Source organism: Brienomyrus brachyistius, unplaced genomic scaffold (assembly GCF_023856365.1).
Source record: "Brienomyrus brachyistius isolate T26 unplaced genomic scaffold, BBRACH_0.4 scaffold73, whole genome shotgun sequence".
NCBI classification, from domain to species: domain Eukaryota; kingdom Metazoa; phylum Chordata; class Actinopteri; order Osteoglossiformes; family Mormyridae; genus Brienomyrus; species Brienomyrus brachyistius.
Genome location: NW_026042348.1, coordinates 412,538 through 434,526, shown reverse-complemented (window position 1 = coordinate 434,526; position 21,989 = coordinate 412,538). Strand labels below are relative to the sequence as shown.

Sequence of the window (21,989 nt, the reverse complement as noted above, 5' to 3'; positions counted from 1 at the left end):
CAGGCTTTTTGTTTGTAATGGAAGCACAGGGTCTGTACTTGCAGCTTATTTGCCATGCTAATGGAAGCATTTTACCTTCCTCTCTAATCTCTTTTTTTCTTGGCTCTCACTGCAGTCTCCTCTATGCCAGGGTTTCCCAACCCAGTCCTTGGACCCCACTGCAAAGATCCACAGTTTTGCTCTGTCCAAGCTCTCAGCACAGCAGTAAAAGGTGACTGTTTGGTTCATGCATGCAGGGATCTGGGACAGAGCAAAAATGTGGAGCTGTCTGGTGTGCTGAGGAATGAGTTTAGAAATGCTGCTGTATGAAGTATTAAACCATTTGACCGGTTGGATAAATGTTAAAATGTTTTCTCAAAATATAAAAAGAGATAATCTTCTGTTTTGCGTCTCATTACAAGCAAACTTGTTTTTTGTTTTTATGTCACTCTAGTATTTGATATCTAATTTTCAGTCTTCTGGCAATATATTCTGGTGAATGGGGAAAGACTTCCAGCAGGGGCTCCGGTTTCCTCCCACAGTCCAAAAGTGCGCAGGGTAGGTTAATTGGCAAATCTGAGTTGTGAGTGTTTGCGCCCTGCAGAGTGTTGACTCCTGCCCAGGGTTGGTTCCTGCCTACGCCTGTTGTTCCAAGGACAGGCTCCGGTCCCCCCCGCGACCTCAGTTTGGCTTGCTGTCTCCCCGCTTGGTTTTCTTTGGTTTATGTCTTCACTAGCCCCCTCGTTGCTTTGACTTGTGTGTAAGTTATGTATGTGTGATTGTATTGCTGCATAGGGAGTGACTGCTGTTTTGTTTTGCAAGTGTGTGTTGGACTCTGTTTATTTGGTTAGGGAGTGAGGTGGAGTGTTTGTCTTTTGGTTTCCTTTTCTTTTGCACTTAGGTGATATTAGCTGTGGGTCGCACTTGATAGTTGGGGATTTTGTTTGTTATTTTGGCTGTGGTCACTCCCAAAGTCTTTTGCACAGGGCTATTTGTTCAGTGTCATTATACATGAAAAAAAAATGAAAATACAAAAAATATCCCTTTGCCCACTGGTGTTCCCTTCTTGCCCTCACCCTGTTTGTCCCTTTATCCCATTCCCCTTTCCCGTGAATACTGTTACACTCCAACCCTAGACAGGATATCATAACAGCATCTTACCTATAGTTTTAAAAGAGATGAGGGATATTATTCATTGACCTTTATCTTTGCTATTTCAGAAATCCGTATCTGCCGGTGTGGTACCTTCTGACTGGAAGTATACACTGTAAAAAAAGGCAATTTTTTTTTCACAGTTTTAAACCATTTTATATCAGCCATTTTAACTACAATATAATTTTTCCTCTTATGTTAAATGACAGTAAAGGTTTATCAAAACTACATTGCATAAACATATTTTTACGCACAGTTTGTAAAATAAAAGAAACCCCTTCAGTGAAACTGGTCAGTTTCTTTTCTGAATTTTTACAGAAATTAAACTTATGGTCATATGCAGGGGCAGCATGGTGGTGCAGTGGTTAGCACTGTTGCCTTGCACCTCTGAGACCCGGGTTCGAGACTCTGGCTGAGTCACATGTGTGTGGAGTTTGCATATTCTCCCAGTGTCGTCGTGGGGTTTCCTCCGGGTTCTCCGGTTTCCCCCCCACAGTCCAAAAACATGCTGAGGCTGATTGGAGTTGCTAAATTGCCCGTAGGTGTGCATGTGTGAGTGAATGGTGTGTGAGTGTGCCCTGCGATGGGCTGGCCCCCCATCCTGGGTTGTTCCCTGCCTCGTGCCCATTGCTTCCGGGATAGGCTCCGGACCCCCCGCGAGCCAATAGGATAAGCGGTTTGGAAGATGGATGGATGGATGGATGGTCATATGCTTTATCTGTAAAATTTTAATGGTTTTATTGTACCAACATGTGTTTTAGTAAATCGAAGGCACAACAGCTGTTTTTTGCTTTCATTAACTTTAATTTTACATTCAGTGTATATAAAATGTACATTGTTTTACTGTCATAAACCAGATATCCACCATAATTGTACTGTGTTGTTGGATATATACGAAATGGTTTGCATAGATCTAAGGTTATAAACATTAAAAAAACTTAAAATTAGAAAATATAGACCCTATATTATAGGGAATATGCGAGTCATCGAATTGATATTGTAACGAACCCAAACTACAGTAGCGTCAGAGGCTGTAAACGGAGAATAGATCACCACCAGACTGCAGCTACAATTACAAAGATAATTTTATTCAGTACAATTCATGCAGCGACCCATCGGGTCGGATCTGGATTCACAAAGAGTTCGGTCCTGCTTTCTCCCCGTAGCACACCACCCCTTTTTAAGCGTGTGTTAACCCACGCTACCACACAGTAAATCCCGCACCACACAACATCCCTATTAGGGCACGGCACACCAATAGCACTGCAATGCACAGTAATCTCCACACTTCGGGCACAGGCAAGCATTACGGGACCAGAACCGCCTACTGTATATAGTCCTGTCCCGACCCTAAGCGGTTACACTGCGCATTTAAAACACACAGAACACTCACACAATAAAGACATAGTTAAAACAGAACACCCCCCTCCCCCCGAGGATCAGGACTCTCCCCCGGGGAAGGAATAATCACACCGGTCCGTCACCTAGAACGTCCCACGGAAAGGGAATTCCCCCCCCCCAATCCGTCCCTATGAGGGTGCCGCTACTCCCGTCTATCAACCACCCCGTCTAAGCAGTGGTCATAGCCTCCTACCCCCACTGTCCTGACTGTCCTCGCCCTACCGCACCGGGAACTGTCCCTACCGCCCACTCTCTGGCTTCACAGCCAGCAGCCCTAAACGGCATACGAGCGGCACCTCCCTCCCGGACCCCACCCGTACGGTGCCTACCAGACCAAATCTCCCTAACGCGCCTCCCACTCCCTCTCTTAACCCCAGATCCCTCACAACCCAGGAGTAGCCACTTAATTAACTATTACCTTCCACGCCCATCCCTCACACCCCACACATCATCATTACACACTCCCCCACCCTTAGGGCAGACTCGTCCTTGAGTCACAACATTTCATAGTCCTTGGACCATGTTGGTGGCCTCCTCTGACGTCGCAGACGAGTCTTCTGAACTGGAGCCCCTTCCCTCCGTTCTTGTTCCTTGGCCCCATGCATAGCAGCAGGCCCATCGCTGTGTGGCTCTGGAGGGACCTTACGGGCTCGGCTCCGCCAGGTTCAGGTAGGCTGGACCCCTTCCCCCTGCTGCCCTGGTCCAATTGCACTTGCCTCTTCTGGCCGATTCGCTGCCATTGCCCACACTTCTAGCCCTGGCACCCCCCCCTCCATCTCGCCACCCTTTTCTACTTAGGGCCGTGGTTGCGGATAGCCACCACCAGGGGGGGAATCTTTTAGCTCAGGCAGGGTACCAACAGGCATCACTTGGTCTCTGCCCTCCTGATTGGCAGCCTCTGTTACAGTAGAGAGAAATGGTTTAAGTCGATTAAAATGCACCACCACCTCACTTCCCCCTTCCACTGGTACCACTCGATACAATACCTCCGTTATCCTTTCCACCACCTTATATGGACCCTTAAACCTCCTCTGTAACTTTGGACATAACCCCCGTCTTCTAGCCTTCCTCCAAACCCATACCAGTTCCCCCTCTGAATAGTACTTGACTTGCGCTCTAAAGTCATACGCTTGCTTCTTCTTACCCGAAGCTCTTGCCTGATGACATTTCACTGCTCCCACCACTGTGGACAATATGTCCCCTAGTCTGGCCACATATTCCGTTACAAAGGAAAATCTTTCCCCCTCGTTGAGATTCAACATAACATCCACTGGCAACACTATCTCTTGCCCAAAAACAACCTTGTATGGTGTAACTCCAGTACTAGAGTGAATACTACTCCTGTAAGCCATCATCACACAAGGCAACAAAACATCCCAATTGGACTGATTTTCCTCCACAAAGAGAGACAACATTGCCAACAATGTCCTGTTAAACCTCTCAATCATCCCATCTGACTGGGGGTGATAAGCTGATGTCTTAGTCTTTGGAATGTTCAACAATTGACACACCTCGTTGAATAGATTTGATTCAAAATTTCGGCCCTGATCTGTATGGATAGAGTGAGGGGCCCCCAAGCGACAGACCCACTGCTCTGCCAAGACCTGGGCCACAGTGGAAGCTTCCTGATTAGGAAGAGGGAATGCCTCAGTCCATTTTGAGAAATAATCCCCAATGACCACAATGTACTTATTCATCCCTGGAGTTACCGGTAATGGCCCTAAAATGTCCAATGCTACCCGTTCATATGGCCTAGCGGTTACAACAGACTGCAGCGGGGCACACCCCTGTTTCCCCACCACTTTCCGGGAACCACAATCCACACACTCCCGACACAAGTGCTTAACATCCCCAAACCATCCCAGCCAATAAAAGCGATCTTTCACCTTTGCTTGCAACTTTTGTATTCCCAAATGACCCCTAGTGGTAGCATCATGCAACTGCCTCAAAATTTCTGGCACCAAAGACTTGTCGATAACAACCTGGACTTGGTTTGCTGCATCAGAATGCAAAGGTGGATATCGTACCAACCTAGAACCCTGCAACTGATCCCACACTGATGCATATTTCCACAACTCATTTGGAGGCTGACTACCTGCCCTCCCGCCCTTCCTTTAAAGCAAAAATCTCCCGCAGCTCAGCATCTCCTTGCTGATCCTGCCCCAGCTCATCACACTCCTCCTGACATGCCACTGCCTCCTGACACACCTCTCTCACAGCACATATCACCTCTCCCCATTTTTCCTGGGTAGCTGGCGGTGAGTCTGAGGTTACTGGCAGAAAAGCGGGCACTCTAGAGAGGGCGTCCGCATTAGCGTGTCCCTGACCCGGCCGATGCACTCTCTTATATTGGAAGCTGGCCAGCTGCTCCACCCACCTAGCCAACTGCCCCTCTAAACCTTGGAAATTATGCAACCATCTTAAGGAGTTATGATCTGTCCGTAAGACGAACTCCTTCCCCAAGAAGTAGTATTTAAAATGTTTTATGAAGGTAACCATACTTAACTCCTACTTGGTTGTTGCATATTTCCTTTCCTGTTTAGTCAAAGCCCTACTAGCATATGCTATCACCTGTTCCCGTCCCCCTTCTACCTGGGACAATACTGCCCCAATACCTGCATCACTCGCATCCGTATCTAATATAAAGGTTTTATTAGGGTCGGGGTAAGACAGGACTGGTACAGACATCAAACTAAGTTTGAGCTGTTCAAATGCTGCCTGACAAGCTTCTGTCCATGTAAACCGTCTGCCCTTCTCGGTCAGCTGGAGCAGAGGACGAGCAAGTTCAGCAAAACCCCGAATAAACCTCCTATAATAAGAGGCAAGGCCCACAAAACTCCTCCCCTCTGTCTGATTTTTAGGCACCGGCCACTGGCGCACAGCTTCCACTTTAGCCGGATCAGCTTTCACACCCCTAGCCGATATTATATGGCCCAAATACTGCACTTCTGTGGCAAACAAGTTACAGTTCGCCGGTTTAACCTTCAGATTAGCCTGACGCAATTTCGTTATAACCTCATCCACATGGTCCAGATGTTCTTGAAAGGTACGGCCAAATATTATTGTATCGTCTAAGTACACCAAACAAGTAGTCCACTGAAGACTCGCCAACTCTAAATCCATGAGACGCTGAAAAGTTCTCAGACTGTTACACAGGCCAAAACTCAGCACATTAAATTGGAAAAGGCCTGACGAGTGATAAACGCCGTCTTATGCTTATCTTTTGGATCCACCTCGACTTGCCAGTACCCACTGGCTAAATCCAATATAGAAAACCAGCAAGCCTTGCTCAAACTACCCAACGCATCATCAATTCGGGGTAAGGGGTACGTGTCTTTACGGGTAACATCATTCAATTTGCGATAATCAACGCAAAACCGAAGGCCACCATCTCGCTTCCGTACCAGAACCACCGGCGCTGCCCAAGGGCTATTCGAGGGCTGAATGATGTTATTCTCCAGCATCTGCTTTAAGTGACCAGATACTTCCTCCTGCAAATGGAGGGGGACACGGCGGGGAGGCAACTTTACCGGCTTCGCCTCACCAGTATCAATGTTATACAACATCAGGCGAGTTCTCCCCAAATCTCCCTCTCCGGCACTAAATACAGACAAATTCTTCTGCAACACGGTATAAATACCAGTCATATCGGATGAGGCAAACCCCTTCTGGTGCAATCAAAATATGTTACAAGCCTATCGACTGTCCAGGGCATAACAGAATCCTCCTCATCCTCACCCAGGTCTACATTCTCTGCTTTCCGACTCACCTCAATACCCGTATGCAAGGTACCTACCCTCATCCCCCCATCATTATATTACACTGGCTAGATGCCGAATCCAAAGGCTCCAACATACCCTCAAAAGCAGCCCCACCTGTATTCTCCACCTTACCAGCAATGATTGCCTCACTTCGAGGGGGGGGGGGATTACAGTATCTTCTGGAACCATGACGACCCGAGGCTTGTCCACATCTGCTGGCACAAGGAGAGGTAATAATTGACCCATAACCCGACACTCCTTCCTACCAAAATCCAACACCACCCCATATTTACTTAGAAAGCTTTTCATCCCCTCTTGCATCTTAGACACCGTGGTACGAAGCGATTTTACCTCCTGCCTTAACTCCTCTACCACCCCCAACAACACCTCCATTTGTTCATCCCTTTCTAATTTATGCTCCACCACTCCCCTCACTTTAACGTCAGGTGGCAAAGAAGTCTGCTCCAAACTTCTCAGCAACTCCATTTCAGAAGCAAGTTCAATGACATCTTCCAGCGTATTAGGCTTGGCACTACACAGGCTAACCCGAAAATCACCGGTAGCAAAATGCGTAATAAACTGGTCTCTTGCCAACAGATCACAAATCCGATGATCAGCCGTGGGATAAGCCCTAGCGGCTAATCTCCGTAAGGCGTTACCAAATTCCCTTGCCGTCTCGCTATGCAGGCGGCGACGGGCGGTAAAACTAGCTCTATTCCAATCACTACTATCACCAGGTTCAAAACACCTTGCAATAGCCGCTTTTAACAACCCATAATTACTTTTAGCCTCACTCGGCATCCCACTATACATCTCTCTAGCACGGCCAGACACCAGCAAAGACTTAAACTTAATTTTCAGAGACTCATCCCACCTGTTTACCTCAGGCGAATAAAATTATTCCGACCAGTCAGACCACTCACGCCCCACACCATTAAAAGTTTCCGGTATAAATATTGGGTGAGCAGGGGGGGCCACCGGGAGATTGAGAAAACACTCTCAAGACGTAACAGGACAATCAGCGCCCTCATAATTAGGAGATTGTACACTATCCTCCACCTCCGATATGTTAAAGCTAATTCTAGGTTTCTAAACAGAAAAACCACAAAGGAAAGAAATGATCCCACCGCTGCCACCAGTCAGACCTACAGTGTGAGGTGTAGAGCTGGGTGGCGTTCGATGCCATTGGCTTTAGATAAACTGAACTGTCAGCGCTGTCACTCTGGCTTCACCATCCCTTGTGGAACTGGAGTGCTGACATTTCAGGGACTCCCCATGCCTGCGTTCCCACTTGCCTCTCCCTCCTACTTATGCTGCCATAGCCATATCTGCCAGAGCTTGCACTTTGCACTTCATATTGCACTCACCTAACTGTTAGCACTGCCTATAGTCTCCCCTATACTTTGACTAATTGCACATTTTATTTCCCCAACTCCTCCTGGGGTGTGCTGCCTGGAGACCTCAATCTATCAAGATTTTCAGCACACCCTGCTACATGTGACATGTACCCATGACGTCCTTGCATCCAGCTCGCGTTCTGCCTGTGCCATCTTCCATGTATGACCCGCTGCCTAATTACTTCTGGTTGCCTGGCGATTGGAAGGAGAGTTGGCACGGGCTTGTCATCACCTCCCTGCTCCCCGGTTGTGCCTCAAATCCTATGATTTGGACAATGTGACTTGGCACTTAGCCATCTCTTCTATTCGACTCTCCCTGCCGGCCCCTGGAGGTTGGGCTCCCCCTTTGAGTCTGGTCCCTCCTAAGGTTTCTTCCTTCTAGAGAGTTTTTCCTTGCCACTGTCACCTATGTCTTACTCACTGGGGGCTTTGGGTGGGGATGCTGTAAAGCGCTTTGAGACAATGTATTGTTGGGATAACGCGTCATACAAAAATAAATTTGTTGTTTTTCTGTTTTAAAACCAAATGGGAAAACCGTAAAATCACCTTTTTTTGTTTCTTTTCTATGAGTAAATTCAGATCTAACAGATACCAGAGATGTAAGATACAGCCTAATGTGAACTTTATCTTAATTTTACAACATTAACAGTCCCAGTCATAAGCTTGGAAACACCCACCCTTAGAATGGTGTATTTTTGTAATATTTTCTACATTTTAGGATAAAATATGAAGCCTGATTTTTTGTTTTCTGCTTTTCGCTTTTTCCCCTTCTGACAGAAAAACCAAAAAACGCTGCTGTTGTTTAGTTTTCCTGATTTCGTTTTGGACTGGAAAACCCAAGGACAAACGATACATGGACTTTTTGCATTTGTTTGGCTTTAATGTGTTTGATATAAACCTAGAGTTGAGAACCTACAGATGTGTGTTTGTATGAGTAATCCATCCATCCATCCATTTTCCAAACCGCTTATCCTACTGGGTCGCGGGGGGTCCGGAGCCTATCCCGGAAGCAATGGGCACGAGGCAAGGAACAACCCAGGATGTGGGACCAGCCCATCGCAGGGCACATTCACATACCAGTCGGGCAATTTACCAACTCCAATTAGCCTCAGCATGTTTTTGGGCTGTGGGGGGAAACCGGAGTACCCGGAGGAAACCCCACGACGACATGGGGAGAACATGCAAACTCCACACACATGTGACCCAGGCGGAGACTCGAACCCGGGTCCCAGAGGTGTGAGGCAACAGTGCTAACCACTGCACCACCATGTCGCCTGTTGTATGAGTAATATAATGTAAAAATTAAATTCTATTTTATGTCCAGTACAAAAGGCAAGCATATCATACAGGTAAAACACCCACATTTAAAAAATGTTTTCATGAAAGTCTGTAACAGTAGAGTGAAGGAACTGACCAGTGGCTGGGCTACTGATATATGGTATGATGATGACCATTGAATGTTTCTCAACTTTTTAACCCTAAAAAAACACACCACTTCCAGAGATGATGATATATATATTATTTATTTAAAATGTAATGTTTCCTGGGGGCTGGGGAGGGCACCTGCAGGAGAGAGACAGATATTGATCATGTAAACATCCTTCAGCAGTGCAGTAGTCATACTTCACATTTTTTTTTGGGATTGTTGGGGGGGGGGGGGGCACATGCAGCCATGGTACCTTAGCTCTGCTCAAGTGAGATCTGAGTTACAGGGAAAGGTCCATAGACCTTCTTTATATGCTGCTGTTCCACAGACTTCCAGTAGGGGCTCCATGTGAGGAAAGAGCGAGGGCTATGCTCTCTCTCAAGTACACACAGAGTCACAGAGTAGGTCAAAGAAGCGAAAACAAAGTACCATACCTGAGTTGTTGTCACTGAACACGAAGTCCCGGTTTGCTCCAAACTACAGGTGAGAAAGGCCCTCCTCTAAACTGGCCTCTCTCATGCGGGACGGGGGCCGTAAGGTGGCGTGGAGCTCAGGAGCAGCGTGCAGCAGTATGAGCAGCCATGCCTGTGCCAGCAGCACCACTGCCTGTACCCGGTTGTCCCATGTTGGGGACAGGCCAAGCGCCGCGTTGCCATACAGGCAGAAGGTGATCCAGGCCACCCACAGCAGGACTGAGGCCAGGCAGGTGATGAGCAGCCACATGGTCCTGCACCTCCACCGTGGCTGCTGCCTCCACAGACTGCAGGCTGCCCCCACCAGTGCTGCCAGGAGCAGGACCAGCACATAAGTGGTGGCCAGCGCAAAGTCCAGCGGCTGGTATTCACAGGCTGGCTGGCATGTGGACATCGTGGCTAGAAGGATCCACTCCGGATCCAACACGGCCAAGGCCACCGCCAGCCCCATTAGTTGACCTGTGCTGGGGCTATGAGCACCTTGTCCCAACCGGCGCAGTCGCAGACCATGAAACACGAGGCATGTGTTGCAGATAGCAAGCAACACCCCCCTCAGGACACGCCGGGCGAAGCAGAGGCTCTCTTGCTGCTCAGCGATGTATCCCAGGCTGAGGCCACAAAGCCCAAATATGGCAGCGAGCAGCAGGAGTAGCGGCGCCACCCCGCTGCGCTCCTCAGCCTCTGTGATCTTCCGCAGGCGACACAGTACCACCAGGAGCAGGATCAGCGAGGCGAGGGCCGCCGCCGCTGCCGCCACCACCACCACCAAGCCCCACACCGCATCCAGCTCACACAAGGCCGTGTAGGGCCTTGTCAGGATGGAGCCGGATCCACAAGGCGAAGCTAAGTCCCATGAAGAGCTGCCCCCCACCAGGGACAGGACGAGGAAGGTGAAGAGATTAATAGAGGGTGCCATCACTGGCAGGGAGAGAGAAAGGAATCATTTAATGGGTTGAAGAAGTATTAGTCCATTAAACGCAATGTAGCCTGCTGCTGTGCAGGACACATCACAGGCGACACGCTGAGCATGCTGACAACTGAGCAATGGACTTCTGCAGTGTGAGACTACATGCACTTTCTTAAAAAGCAGTAATCAATGCCATGTCAACCAGCTGAACAACTTCACAAGTAAATCGGCACATTATATAGGCCACCATCGTTATAAAAAATAATTATTATTTAAATTCAGGGGTCTCAAACAAATTACTGTATATGGCCGGCCGATATCAGAGAAAAATTAAAACCATGTAATGTCATTCCAGCGCAATTGACACCCGCCAGTCTGCACGTTTTGCGGTCGGTAGTTTAGCATATCACAGCGTTTTTTTTTTAGTTTAAGACCTTTGATCTAAGTGAAGTATACATTTTGAAGGGGAGGCCTTACCTTCACTGTCAATGTCTTTCAGCTTCACTTGCTCTTACAACACGTACGATGCACTCACGAATCGTTTGTGTTTGCTTCTCCCTTATCAAACAGATTATTTATAAGCGGTGCATCATGACGTAGTACTGCATTTTTTACGTAATGGAACGCTAACGTTCTAAATAGGGTGGGGGCAGGGAGGGGGCATTAAGTGTCATCTTTTTTGTGTTTACTTTTGAAAAATTGAGATATAACCTTTAAAAAGCACGGATATAATGTAAGAAACTTTTAAAAAAATAAATACAAATAAAAACGAGCAAATGCATTCAATCTCATTTCTTGTAGCTAGTGCTGGAAACTTTGGTGGACACCAATAACGATATATTTTTGTCCAGTAATATTACCAATACCTAATGTTTGTCCAAACCCATGCAGCGCTCTAAGAAACTCCAGCTTCTGCGATTCCCCCTGCAGACCGCTACGGCTGATACAAAGACAAATGCGCAAAAGATGCTAGTAAGATACAGAGATTGGTCATTGGTTAATATTATATAAATACGCAATTAATAATATGACAAGTGGCAGTATTGCTACACGATTAAATAAACGACAAAAACAATAATAATGACTGATAAGTCATAACGCGTTTTTTTCTTTGATGGTGATAACATGTACATGCAGTACACCGATACCGAAATAAGAGAATTAATGCTATTAGCAGAAAATTATTACTGGAGACATAATTGTTAGGACACCCTCGGCAGGGAAACGCGGACCCAGGAATGCGGAACAGAGCGATCTTTATTAGATCGAGCAGGTAACAGGCTTTCAATGGGCCAGGCAAGAAGAATGGTCGGGGACAGAAGGTAGATTCGGTAGCCGGGGAGATCCAGTCCAACAGGCAGGCACAGGACACGGAGACGAAGGGAAGGGGAGACGAGAGATCCTGGGGCTGGCAGGGAAGGCAGGACGGGAGGTTCAGGGACGAGGGCTGCTCTGGGAAAGGAAGGCAGGCAAGGTAAGGAACGAGGGAATGACACTGGACAAGCAAGCGCTCGATATAGAAATGAAACATTGGCAATACTTCGCAACCCCCGTTGCGTGTGCTGTCCCTTTGTAGTCTCCAGTATGCAGGCTTAATTGATGACATCCGCCGATGTACGTGACAATAGTTATGTTTCTTCCCGTTTGCAATCAAAGTGTGAGCTTCGGGCGTGACGTTAAGCGGAATCCCAGACCGATTGTATAAAAACGCAACAGGCTTCATTTGAGACTGTATAGGCTTCTGAATTTTTCGTATAGGCTTAATTTGAGTCTGTTTTCAAAGTAAATTAAAAAAATATAGATAACTGATATGTTATCAGTTAATTTTTCAAATATTCTCATTAAAGTGCTTCTGTTGAGAGGGCTTAAATTACGAAAATTTTAACATTGTTCAGTTATTTTTATGTCCAGTGTTGTGGAGTAGCTAACTAAAATAATCGACGCTACTAACTTTACTTCTTTCAGTAGCTTATCGGTAGAGCAAATACTTTTAAAACGCTGTAGCTTTTCCAGTAACTATTTTTTTCCTTTTTTTTACAAATAGCGATATAGCAGCGACATCGTCAAAAATATTACAGGTCGTCGATCGCTGTCAAAAAATATATTTTCATTTCAACATTATTTTCCGCGTTTTTTAATTCATTTGGTTTTTGATGTAGTTAGCATCTCCCTAGCACGGCCACACAATACCAAAGACATAAACTTAATTTTCAGAGAATCATCTCACCTGTTTACCTCAGCCGCCAGATCAAATTGTTCCGACCAGTCAGACCACTCACGCCCCACACCATTAAAAGTTTCCGGTATAAATATTGGGTAAGCAGGGGGGCCACCGGGAGATTGAGAAAACACTCTCTAGACGTATAACAGGACAATCAGCGCCCTCATAATTAGGAGATTGTACACTATCCTCGGCCTCCGACATGTTAAAGCTAATTCTAGATTTCTAAACGGGAAAACCACAAAGGAAAGAAATGATCCTACCGCTGCCACCAGTGCAACTAACCTAAACTAGCGTCAGAGGCTGTGAAAGGAGAACAGATCACCACCAGACTGCAGCTACAATTACAAAGATACTTTTATTCAGTACAATTCATGCAGCGACCCATTGGGTCGGATCTGGATTCACAAAGAGTTCGGTCCCGCTTTCTCCCCGTAGCACACCACCCCTTTTTAAGCATGTGTTAACCCACGCTACCACACAGTAAATCCCGCACCACACAACATCCCTATTAGGGCACGGCACACCAATAGCACTGCAATGCACAGTAATCCCCACACTTCGGGCACAGGCAAGCGTTACGGGACCAGAACCGCCTACTGTATATAGTCCTGTCCCGACCCTAAGCGGTTACACTGCGCATTTAAACCACACGTAACACACATACAATAAAGACATAGTTAAAACAGAACACCCCCTCCCCCCCAGGGATCAGGACCCTCCCCCGGGGAAGGAACAATCACACCGGTCCGTCACCTAGAACGTCCCACGGAAAGGGAATTCCCCCCCCCCCCCCCCCCAATCCGTCCCTGTGAGGGTGCCGCTACTCCCGTCTATCAACCACCCCGTCTAAGCAGTGGTCATAGCCTCCTACCCCCACTGTCCTGACTGTCCTCGCCCTACCGCACCGGGAACTGTCCCTACCGCCCACTCTCTGCCCTAAACGGCATGCGAGCGGCACCTCCCCCAGGACCCAACGCGTACAGTGCCTACCAGACCAAATCTCCCTAACGCGCCTCCCACTCCCTCTATTAACCCCAGATCCCTCACAACCCAGGTGTAGCCACTTAATTAACTATTACCTTCCACGCCCATCCCTCACCCTCCACATGCACACATATCATCATTACACAGTATTTGAGGGATGGAGGGATGAGAAGAGTGGGATAGAGGGAAATATAAGGAGAAGGAGGTTCCTCGGAGCTCCGAGATGTGTTTGGCTGTAATAAATCTGGAATATAGCTATATGACATAGTTTTTGATAACACCAGCATTTATTTTTTAGGTTTGTCGAGCTCCGTCAAAACAATTAGAACGAGTCCCTTATGTAACTGGAACCCCTCTCACATGTAAACACAGTGACACGCTACAGCGTTGGTTTGTTGTCTGAGGCTATGATACTGACCACAAACACATTCTCAAATTTCACTGCACCAATCACAGCATATGCAGGCAGAAAAATCATAGCAAACAACATTCAGCATTAGACTCTAAAACCGTCTGTAATGTCTGTGTTTATCCAGTGGACCATAAATTAAAATAAGCTTTCCTATTTCAGTTTCTTTCAGATGTTATAAAGTAGTAAATAAAGAATCATATTAATTAAACCATGTATTACTGACTATCAGACAACTTCAACAAGTTACCAAATGGATGCAAAATCAAAGATATTCATTTGCGCCTGGCACTAACCATGTACTCCTTCACAGTACTAAGCCATAGAAAGGGCCCCAATGAAACCCCTGCATTCCTGCATCGCAGATACTCTAATCTCAGCATTTATAAGATTATATTTGTACTACCTGCCAATTTTTATATTAGATGAGACTAAAAATTGAGAAATATCTATATGCAGAAGTAGTTTTTCCTGATAAGAAGGATAATATCAAGACTAATACAGTACAGTCATAACCAGTATCAGGGATTCTATGCATTGCTACACAGAGACAAGTCCAGATATTGAGCCCAAGGCTAAAATTGTGGTTTACTTACAAGTGCACTTTGCTGGGCAGTGGGGATGTTTGTCCTTCTCTGCTCACATTTTCCCCTCTTATCCTGTCTTCTCCTCCACAGCCCTTCCTCCTTCTCTCTGTTGCTCCTATATTCCCTCCCCTCCAGTCATCTATGTTCTCCTTCCTCTGCGGTCTCTCCTCTTCTCCCATTCTTCAGTTATACTCTCTTCTCCGCTCTCCCTGTATCCCTCCTGTCTTCTGGTCCTGTCGTCTCTTCTCCAGTCATCCCCTGCTTCTCAGTCATCTCTGCATCTTTTCTCTCATTTGTTTGCTTATTCTTTGATTGTTTGTGTTATTCGTTAACCCACCACCCCATGCTGGATGAGTCTTGATGTTTTTTGTTCTTTTTAAAGTTAGGCTTCTTCCTTTGTTTTTGTGCCATATCTTCTGCCCTCTTCTGGTTGCGGCAGTACATGACACGGATGGAAAAATAGGGTTTATTACAACTCACACATCAAAACCAAAAGGATCAGGATGGATCCAAAATAAACAGCAAATGACCAGGAATGAACTAAATGATGGAATAAACACAACTGGAGAACTATATACATACATACAGCTATAATGAACCATGAAACAACAGAAGCAGAACAGGCACTTAAATACACAGCTAACAAGACACAGTGCAGGACAGTGAGAATCATAACCAATAACAAGGACTGAGGGCAACCCAGGAACAGGTGTTACAGTTAAACAGCACTGGTGAAATCAAAGTGGCCTTTCAGCCACATGGTCAGCTCTGCATCGCCCTCTGCTGTTTGCATTAGAAGCTGCTTGAAATTCCCACTCTCCTTACCAACACCTCGAAAAGCCAGGCCTTGCCGTGCCAAGTACTTAACTTCAGAAGATTTTTCCTCACTTGCTGCTGCTCTTTCCAGCTCATCTGAAGGTTGAATATTAACAGGATTGATCTTCTGAATCCATGTCATCAGTGCTAATCTGTGGCACTGCCTGTCTTTATGTGCACTGAATTTCCCCAGTGCCTTTTCCAGTTTCGCATGCCAGTCTTCACAAGAGCTGAATCTGTCTTTCATGCCAGTTTAGACATTTGTGTTACAAATTATTTTGCACAGTAGAAACAAAGAACCCCCCTTAAGAAGAGGGGGGCTGTAATGGAGCCCAGTGTGATCTTTAAACCATTTCTCATGAAAGCAGGGTCTCCTGTTTGATAGACGTGACATTTACATTTGGCTGATTTGGTGATGGTCCAAGCTCGTTCCCCCCCTCCTCCCTAATACACCTTCATCTTCACCTGCCTGTCTGCTCTCTCTCTCTCTCTCTGTCATTGACTCACACTCAGTCTCCCTGATTAAATGCTGTATCTGAAATACACACCACAGGCCAAACTAAGAAGCATATTAAACTAACATCAGTACCAGGCTGCCGTGACGTCATTATTCACTCTTAACCATCAATATTTGCTCCTTTTCTCACTCCCCTCCATGTCGCCTGCATTCTCTGCCGTCAGCAGCCTCTTGCTGTCTCTCCCTCTTCATCTTTACTCTCAGCACAGCAGAGTTTACATGAAAGCAGTTATCAGTAAACAAGTGGTGCTTCTTGGCATGATGCTCAGGAATGGATTTCTAAGGATTTGTTACCTGAATGGGAATGATTAATATATGAAGAATCTTTGACTCACATACTGTATACGTCTATCATCTGACTGGCACTAATTATCTCACTGTCTCTACTTACTTTTCTGCTTTTCTGTGGTTGCCCAAAAACTCACGATTGTCACACTTCCTCTTCAGGATTACAGACTTTCATGAAAACATTTTTTAAATGTGGGTGTTTTACCTGTGTGATATGCTTGCCTTTTGTACTTTATGAAGGACATAAAATAGAATTTAATTTTTACATTATATTACTCATACAACAGGAGGCATGGTCCTGCAGTGGTTAGCACTGTTGCCTCACACCTCTGGGACCTGGGTTCGAATCTCCGCCTGGGTCACATGTGTGTGGAGTTTGCATGTTCTCCCCATGTTGTCGTGGGGTTTCCTCCGGGTACTCCGGTTTGCCCCCACAGTCCAAAAATATGCTGAGGCTAATTGGACTTGCTAAATTGCCCATAGGTGTGCATGTGTAAGAGTGAATGGTGTGTGAGTGTGCCCTGCGATGGGCTGGCCCCACATCCTGGGTAGTTCCCTGCCTCGTGCCCATTGCTTCCGGGATAGGCTCCGGACCCCCCCCGCGACCCAGTAGGATAAGTGGTTTGGAAAATGGATGGATAATAATAATAATAACAAATAATGATGATAATAATAATTGCACTGTGTCCAATGACTGCGAGTTACTGTAAACAGTAAAGTACACGTAACTGGACATGTCTGTATTATTTTGGTTTATACTTATTAATCCATTAATTCTAACTTTTGTACTTTAAATGGACAGAGTACAGTTATTATTATTAGGAGAAGTATTGTGAGGGAACGCAAAACTATTGAGAGGAAACACAAAACAATTAAAAATATATTTTCTCACCCTGACATCTAAGGGACTCCATATACTGCAGATGATCTATAGAAAAAAATCACAAATACATCACTATCAACAAATATGTGGTTTTATTTAAATTATTGGGACTCAAAGGAAAATGGCTTTTCGCAATTTTCTTTTGAACCGTAATCATAGGCTAATTGATTAAACATAAGTATTGATTTATTTCCATGACAACATTGTATATAATACTTATTTTGTCACCCTGGTCTATTTCATTACATATAAGAGAAGGCACACAGAATAATAACCAAAGGGTGAAGAATTTGATTGTGATTTTATTTTGAAAGATCACTTTATTATGGAAGGCCATTTGGGACTTAACATCTACTTTGACGCCCATGTCAACACGTCAAACAAATTATGTCTTAACACGTATATTACTTACGTGTTAAGCCATTCGGACATCTTAACACGTCTTAAAACTGCATGTTAATGCGGCCAATTTGAACCTCTTAAGACGTTTGTACCTTTAATGCATCTATGCTATTGGTTGGCATAAACGTACACACCCCTTTTGACGTAAGGGCTATACGTATGCAGTACATGCCCTGTACGTTGTAGTCATGTGGTCTCTACGTTCAGCCATGTGAGTCCTACGTTGTTATTACGTATAGGCAACGTATGTATTACGTGTCAAACGTGACTGTGATGTTGTTTTCGGCACAGTCCATTTGTTGGAGGGGTGAATCACGGGTTTATTTAAACTGGCAGAACAGTTATCTTTAAATCTTTACAAAGTATAACTGGCAGTTTTAACATTTAATGAAACTGGAGCAAAAATGGTAAATCTGGCTAATATTGATTTAATTGCACTGGTGTCTTTGTGGTGAACAGTGCAGATGAGCTAAACTTATCATTTTGATCACTTTCTGTTCTGCATTAACAGCAAAAACTATATATTCAGCAAAGAAACCTATGTAGTTATTCATTTATTTGTAATAAGGAGTTTATAGTGAACGGTCATAGCAACAGTATGAATGGCATCAATAATTTAGCTGCCTTATATTTTACCGGATGTACGTCGCATAGCCATTCTAGATATCTGAAATGACAATTGTGGATAGGAAGAATGTCATTGTGGATATCTGAAATGCTCTCTTTGACTAGGAAGAATTGAATTAGAGATATCTGCAATACATATCCAGTCTAGCGATTAAATGTTAAAACGCCTTGCCATACTTTTGCATATATTGTTCCTGTGCTGCAGTATTAAACTATTTTAAAATGCAAAATAATTATTCTGTGACTGCATTGTTAATTTTTTTCCCACATATTTTAAACAAATCTAATAAAAAACTGTAAAAACATGGAACAGATCAGGCACTGACAGTCAATCAGCCACCTGAGGTCATTATCTAGTGACCGAGGAACATTTTTCTCTTCTTGCAATGACTGTCTGCAAGGCTTCCCCATAAAACCGATAAAGTGGTAGCACCCAATTTTAAACATGTTAAGACGTTCAGATTGGCCGCGTTAACACGTAGTTTTAAGACGTGTTAAAACGTCCGAACGGCTTGACACGTAAATAATGTAAGTGTCAAGTACATCATTTGCTGACAATTACTTTGACAGCTGGGAGGACGACACAGAGTAGATGAATTGATCATATTGAGGGGTTGTGCCATTGCCTTTCTCTGTCCATGTCCTTGTGTTCTACACCACACCTTTGTTTCCTGTAAACCTGCGTTAGGCTCTTTCTGTACCTTTCCGACACAGAAACCTTTTCATAACATGAATTTATAATTGTCTTCTCACTTGAGTATGAATGATGCTTAGATATAATCTATATAATATAAATTTGATATATACTATATATGTGCACCCCACAGAAATCTCCACAATTGTAGAGGTACATATGGTCTCTATGCTTTTCCTAGAGAGCCCAGGCATAGAGAAGACACAAAATAATCAGTTTTCCACAGCATTTTCCTCCAAGCCTTCTCTAGTAAAACCAGAGACTATACCATCTCGCATAGTCACTGGCTAGCATGCAAAGAGCCATTTCTGTGGTTTTTGTTCTCTTGCCCCATTCATCACAATCGCGGTGGATTAAAAGAAAAAGTCAAAAACAGTACTGTGTCATGCTATGTGTCTATGTGTAATAGGATTGCAGATTAGCTTAATGGACAGTCACCCCTGTTTAATTTTTTTACAGATTTTCTGAATGCTTAAACACTAAAAATGATTCTTATAAAACTATTAATAGTTATAGCAAAATTACTCACTGTTTTGCACTCAGTTTGCACTTTTGTAACACACAATTTGCAAATGTGTAAATACAATCCACTGCACAGCACTCTTTTTGTGGAACTGTAAACACAACTCACTGTTTTACACACAATTTCCAAATGATCAACACATTCCTAGTAAAACTATACACATTTATGGCTATTGTTTACACTATTTTGCCAACTGTCTGGCCACACTGGCACATGTGAAAACGGTTTTAGATAATTAGTTCACTTTGCAATCAGCATGAGAGCTATAAATAAGCCACAGGTACAGTAAGCTTTCAGTGTGGAGAACAATGGAGGGAGAAGGAAGACTGAGAAGAGTGAGAATTAGAGAAGGGCGAGGAAAACGATGAAGACTAGGAAGTGAATTTAGAGGATGAGGAGGTGAAGAGGAAGGAGGAAGGGTAAGAAGAAATATAATAACTGATGTCATCAGAGCTACAACAGTGGATCATGTGATCAACCATGGAATGACCCTGAGGGAAGCTGGCCAATGGGTTCAGCCTGACCTGAGCCGCTACGCTGTAGCAGGCATCATAAGGACGGTTCCAAATGAGAATCGGTTAGTACAGTTACTTCACAGTACGTTTTGTAGTGGTACCATACTGTAATGAGAATCGGTTAGTACAGTTACTTCACAGTACGTTTTGTAGTGGTACAATACTGTAATGAGAATCGGTTAGTACAGTTACTTCACAGTACGTTTTGTAATAGTACTATACTCTAATGAGAAACACAACAATGCTGTACAGGTAAAAACTGAAATGGTTACTCTACAGACCTGCTAGACATCCAGAACCTGGGGGCAGAGGAAGAATGTTCACTGAAGAACGAGAGACCCATATAGTCAATATGGTGATCACAAATAATTCCATTAGGCTACGAGAAATACAGCAGCGTATAATAGAGGATGACACCATCTCCCAAAACATGAACAATGTGAGCATCTCTGCATTATCTCGTGTACTGGCATGCAACAGAATCAGGATGAAGCACATTTACAGAGTCCCTTTTGAAAGAAACAGTGAACGCGTTGGCATGGCAGGAACATTATTGGACGAGGTGCCATAACCAATGTCCCAGGACAGCGTGGTGGTAACATAACTATGTGTGCAGCTATAAGTCAGAACGGTGCTGTTCACCATCATGCAACCCTGGGCCCATGTAACACTGCACACATCATATGCTCACTAATGTTCACAGACCAGTTATGTCATCATATGGGACAATATTAGTTTCCATAGGACTGCTTTAGTTCGCAACTGGTTTACAGTCGCCCACTCTTCACTGTACTCAACCTCCCGCCTTACTCTCCATTCTTGAATCCGATTGAAGAATTCTTCTCTGCCTGGTGCTGGAAGGTCTATGATCGTCATCCCCATCAACGCATGGCTCTTTTACAGGCAATGGAGGAGGCATGCGAGGATATTGACCAGGCATCATGTCAGGCCAGGATAAGGCACTCCAGGAGAGTTTCCCCGGTGCCTTGGACTAGAAAGCATTGCATGTGATGTTGATGAAATTCTGTGGCCGGACGCAAAGAGACGACAAGAATGATTTTTTTTCTCTCTCTCAGTGAAATTGTATGTTGTCTTATGTTTCTTTTGATGCATGTGAATAAACATTCATACTTGAAATTTGAATCTTGAATTGTGTTTACAGAACTATTTATGACAAAAGTATGACCTCAAATTGACATACCTCGTGCACAGAGAAAGCAAAAGCCAGATGTGTTTTCCATTCCTACCATCAGTGTGTAGTTAGTGCATTGTGTGCTTATTAAGATGATGGTTTGTGTTAACTGATTGGTACAAAAATAAAATTTTTCCAAAGGTTTGAAGAGTTAAGCAAGATTTATTAGCTTTTGCAAGAGACCTACAACATTTTGCTGATTTGGTGGTTTTTTTATTTGTGTGCAGAGTTTTTGCAAAATAGCCAGTAGTTACAAAAATGTGTTTAAGCCACCAGAAAAAAATGTGTGTGCTTTGGTGCACATCCATCCATCCATCCATTTTCCAAACCGCTTATCCTACTGGGTCGTGGGTGGTCCGGAGCCTATCCCGGAAGCAATGGGCATGAGGCAGGGAACAACCCAGGATGGGGGGCCAGCCCATTGCAGGGCACACTCACACACCAGTGACTCTCACACACACACCTACGGGCAATTTAGCAACTCCAATTAGCCTCAGCATGTTTTTGGACTGTGGGGGGAAACCAGAGTACCCGGAGGAAACCTCACGACGACATGGGGAGAACATGCAAACTCCACACACGTGACCCAGGCAGAGACTCAAACCCGGGTCCCAGAGGTGTGAGGTAACAGTGCTGACCACTGCACCATCATGCCGCCCCCCATAAATTCATTTTTCCATTTTTATTTTCAATAATATTGATGTTAACTCAGCATCTTATTTTCAATGTTGAAAAAGTCACTTTATATCAAGGTTTCGCCACCATTAATTTTTCAATATTGAACATCTGACCAAAAATCTATTCAGTTTCAATGCTGATAATTTATCACTGA

At 44.7% G+C, this 21,989-nt stretch overlaps 2 protein-coding genes across 6 annotated transcripts in view; one reads left to right on the top strand and one right to left on the bottom strand.

Annotated features, from left to right (window-relative positions):
* The window catches only part of LOC125726509 (zinc finger CCHC domain-containing protein 3-like), a 421,979-nt gene that overhangs the window by 27,546 nt on the left and 372,444 nt on the right, over positions 1-21,989 (top strand). The window lies entirely within an intron of this gene.
* On the bottom strand, positions 9,195-12,254 carry LOC125726508 (G-protein coupled receptor family C group 5 member B-like). Its single transcript, XM_049002901.1, has 5 exons — positions 12,037-12,254; positions 11,363-11,436; positions 10,974-11,050; positions 9,551-10,507; positions 9,195-9,253 (listed from the first exon to the last, which is right to left on the bottom strand). The coding sequence occupies exon 4, from the start codon at positions 10,503-10,505 to the stop codon at positions 9,594-9,596; it is 912 nt and encodes a 303-aa protein (XP_048858858.1). The 5' UTR covers positions 10,506-10,507; positions 10,974-11,050; positions 11,363-11,436; positions 12,037-12,254; the 3' UTR covers positions 9,195-9,253; positions 9,551-9,593.

Coding starts and splice junctions, on each gene's coding strand:
- LOC125726508 (XM_049002901.1), bottom strand. CDS start 10,505: ATGGCACCCTCTATTAATCTCTTCACCTTCCTCGTCCTGTCCCTGGTG.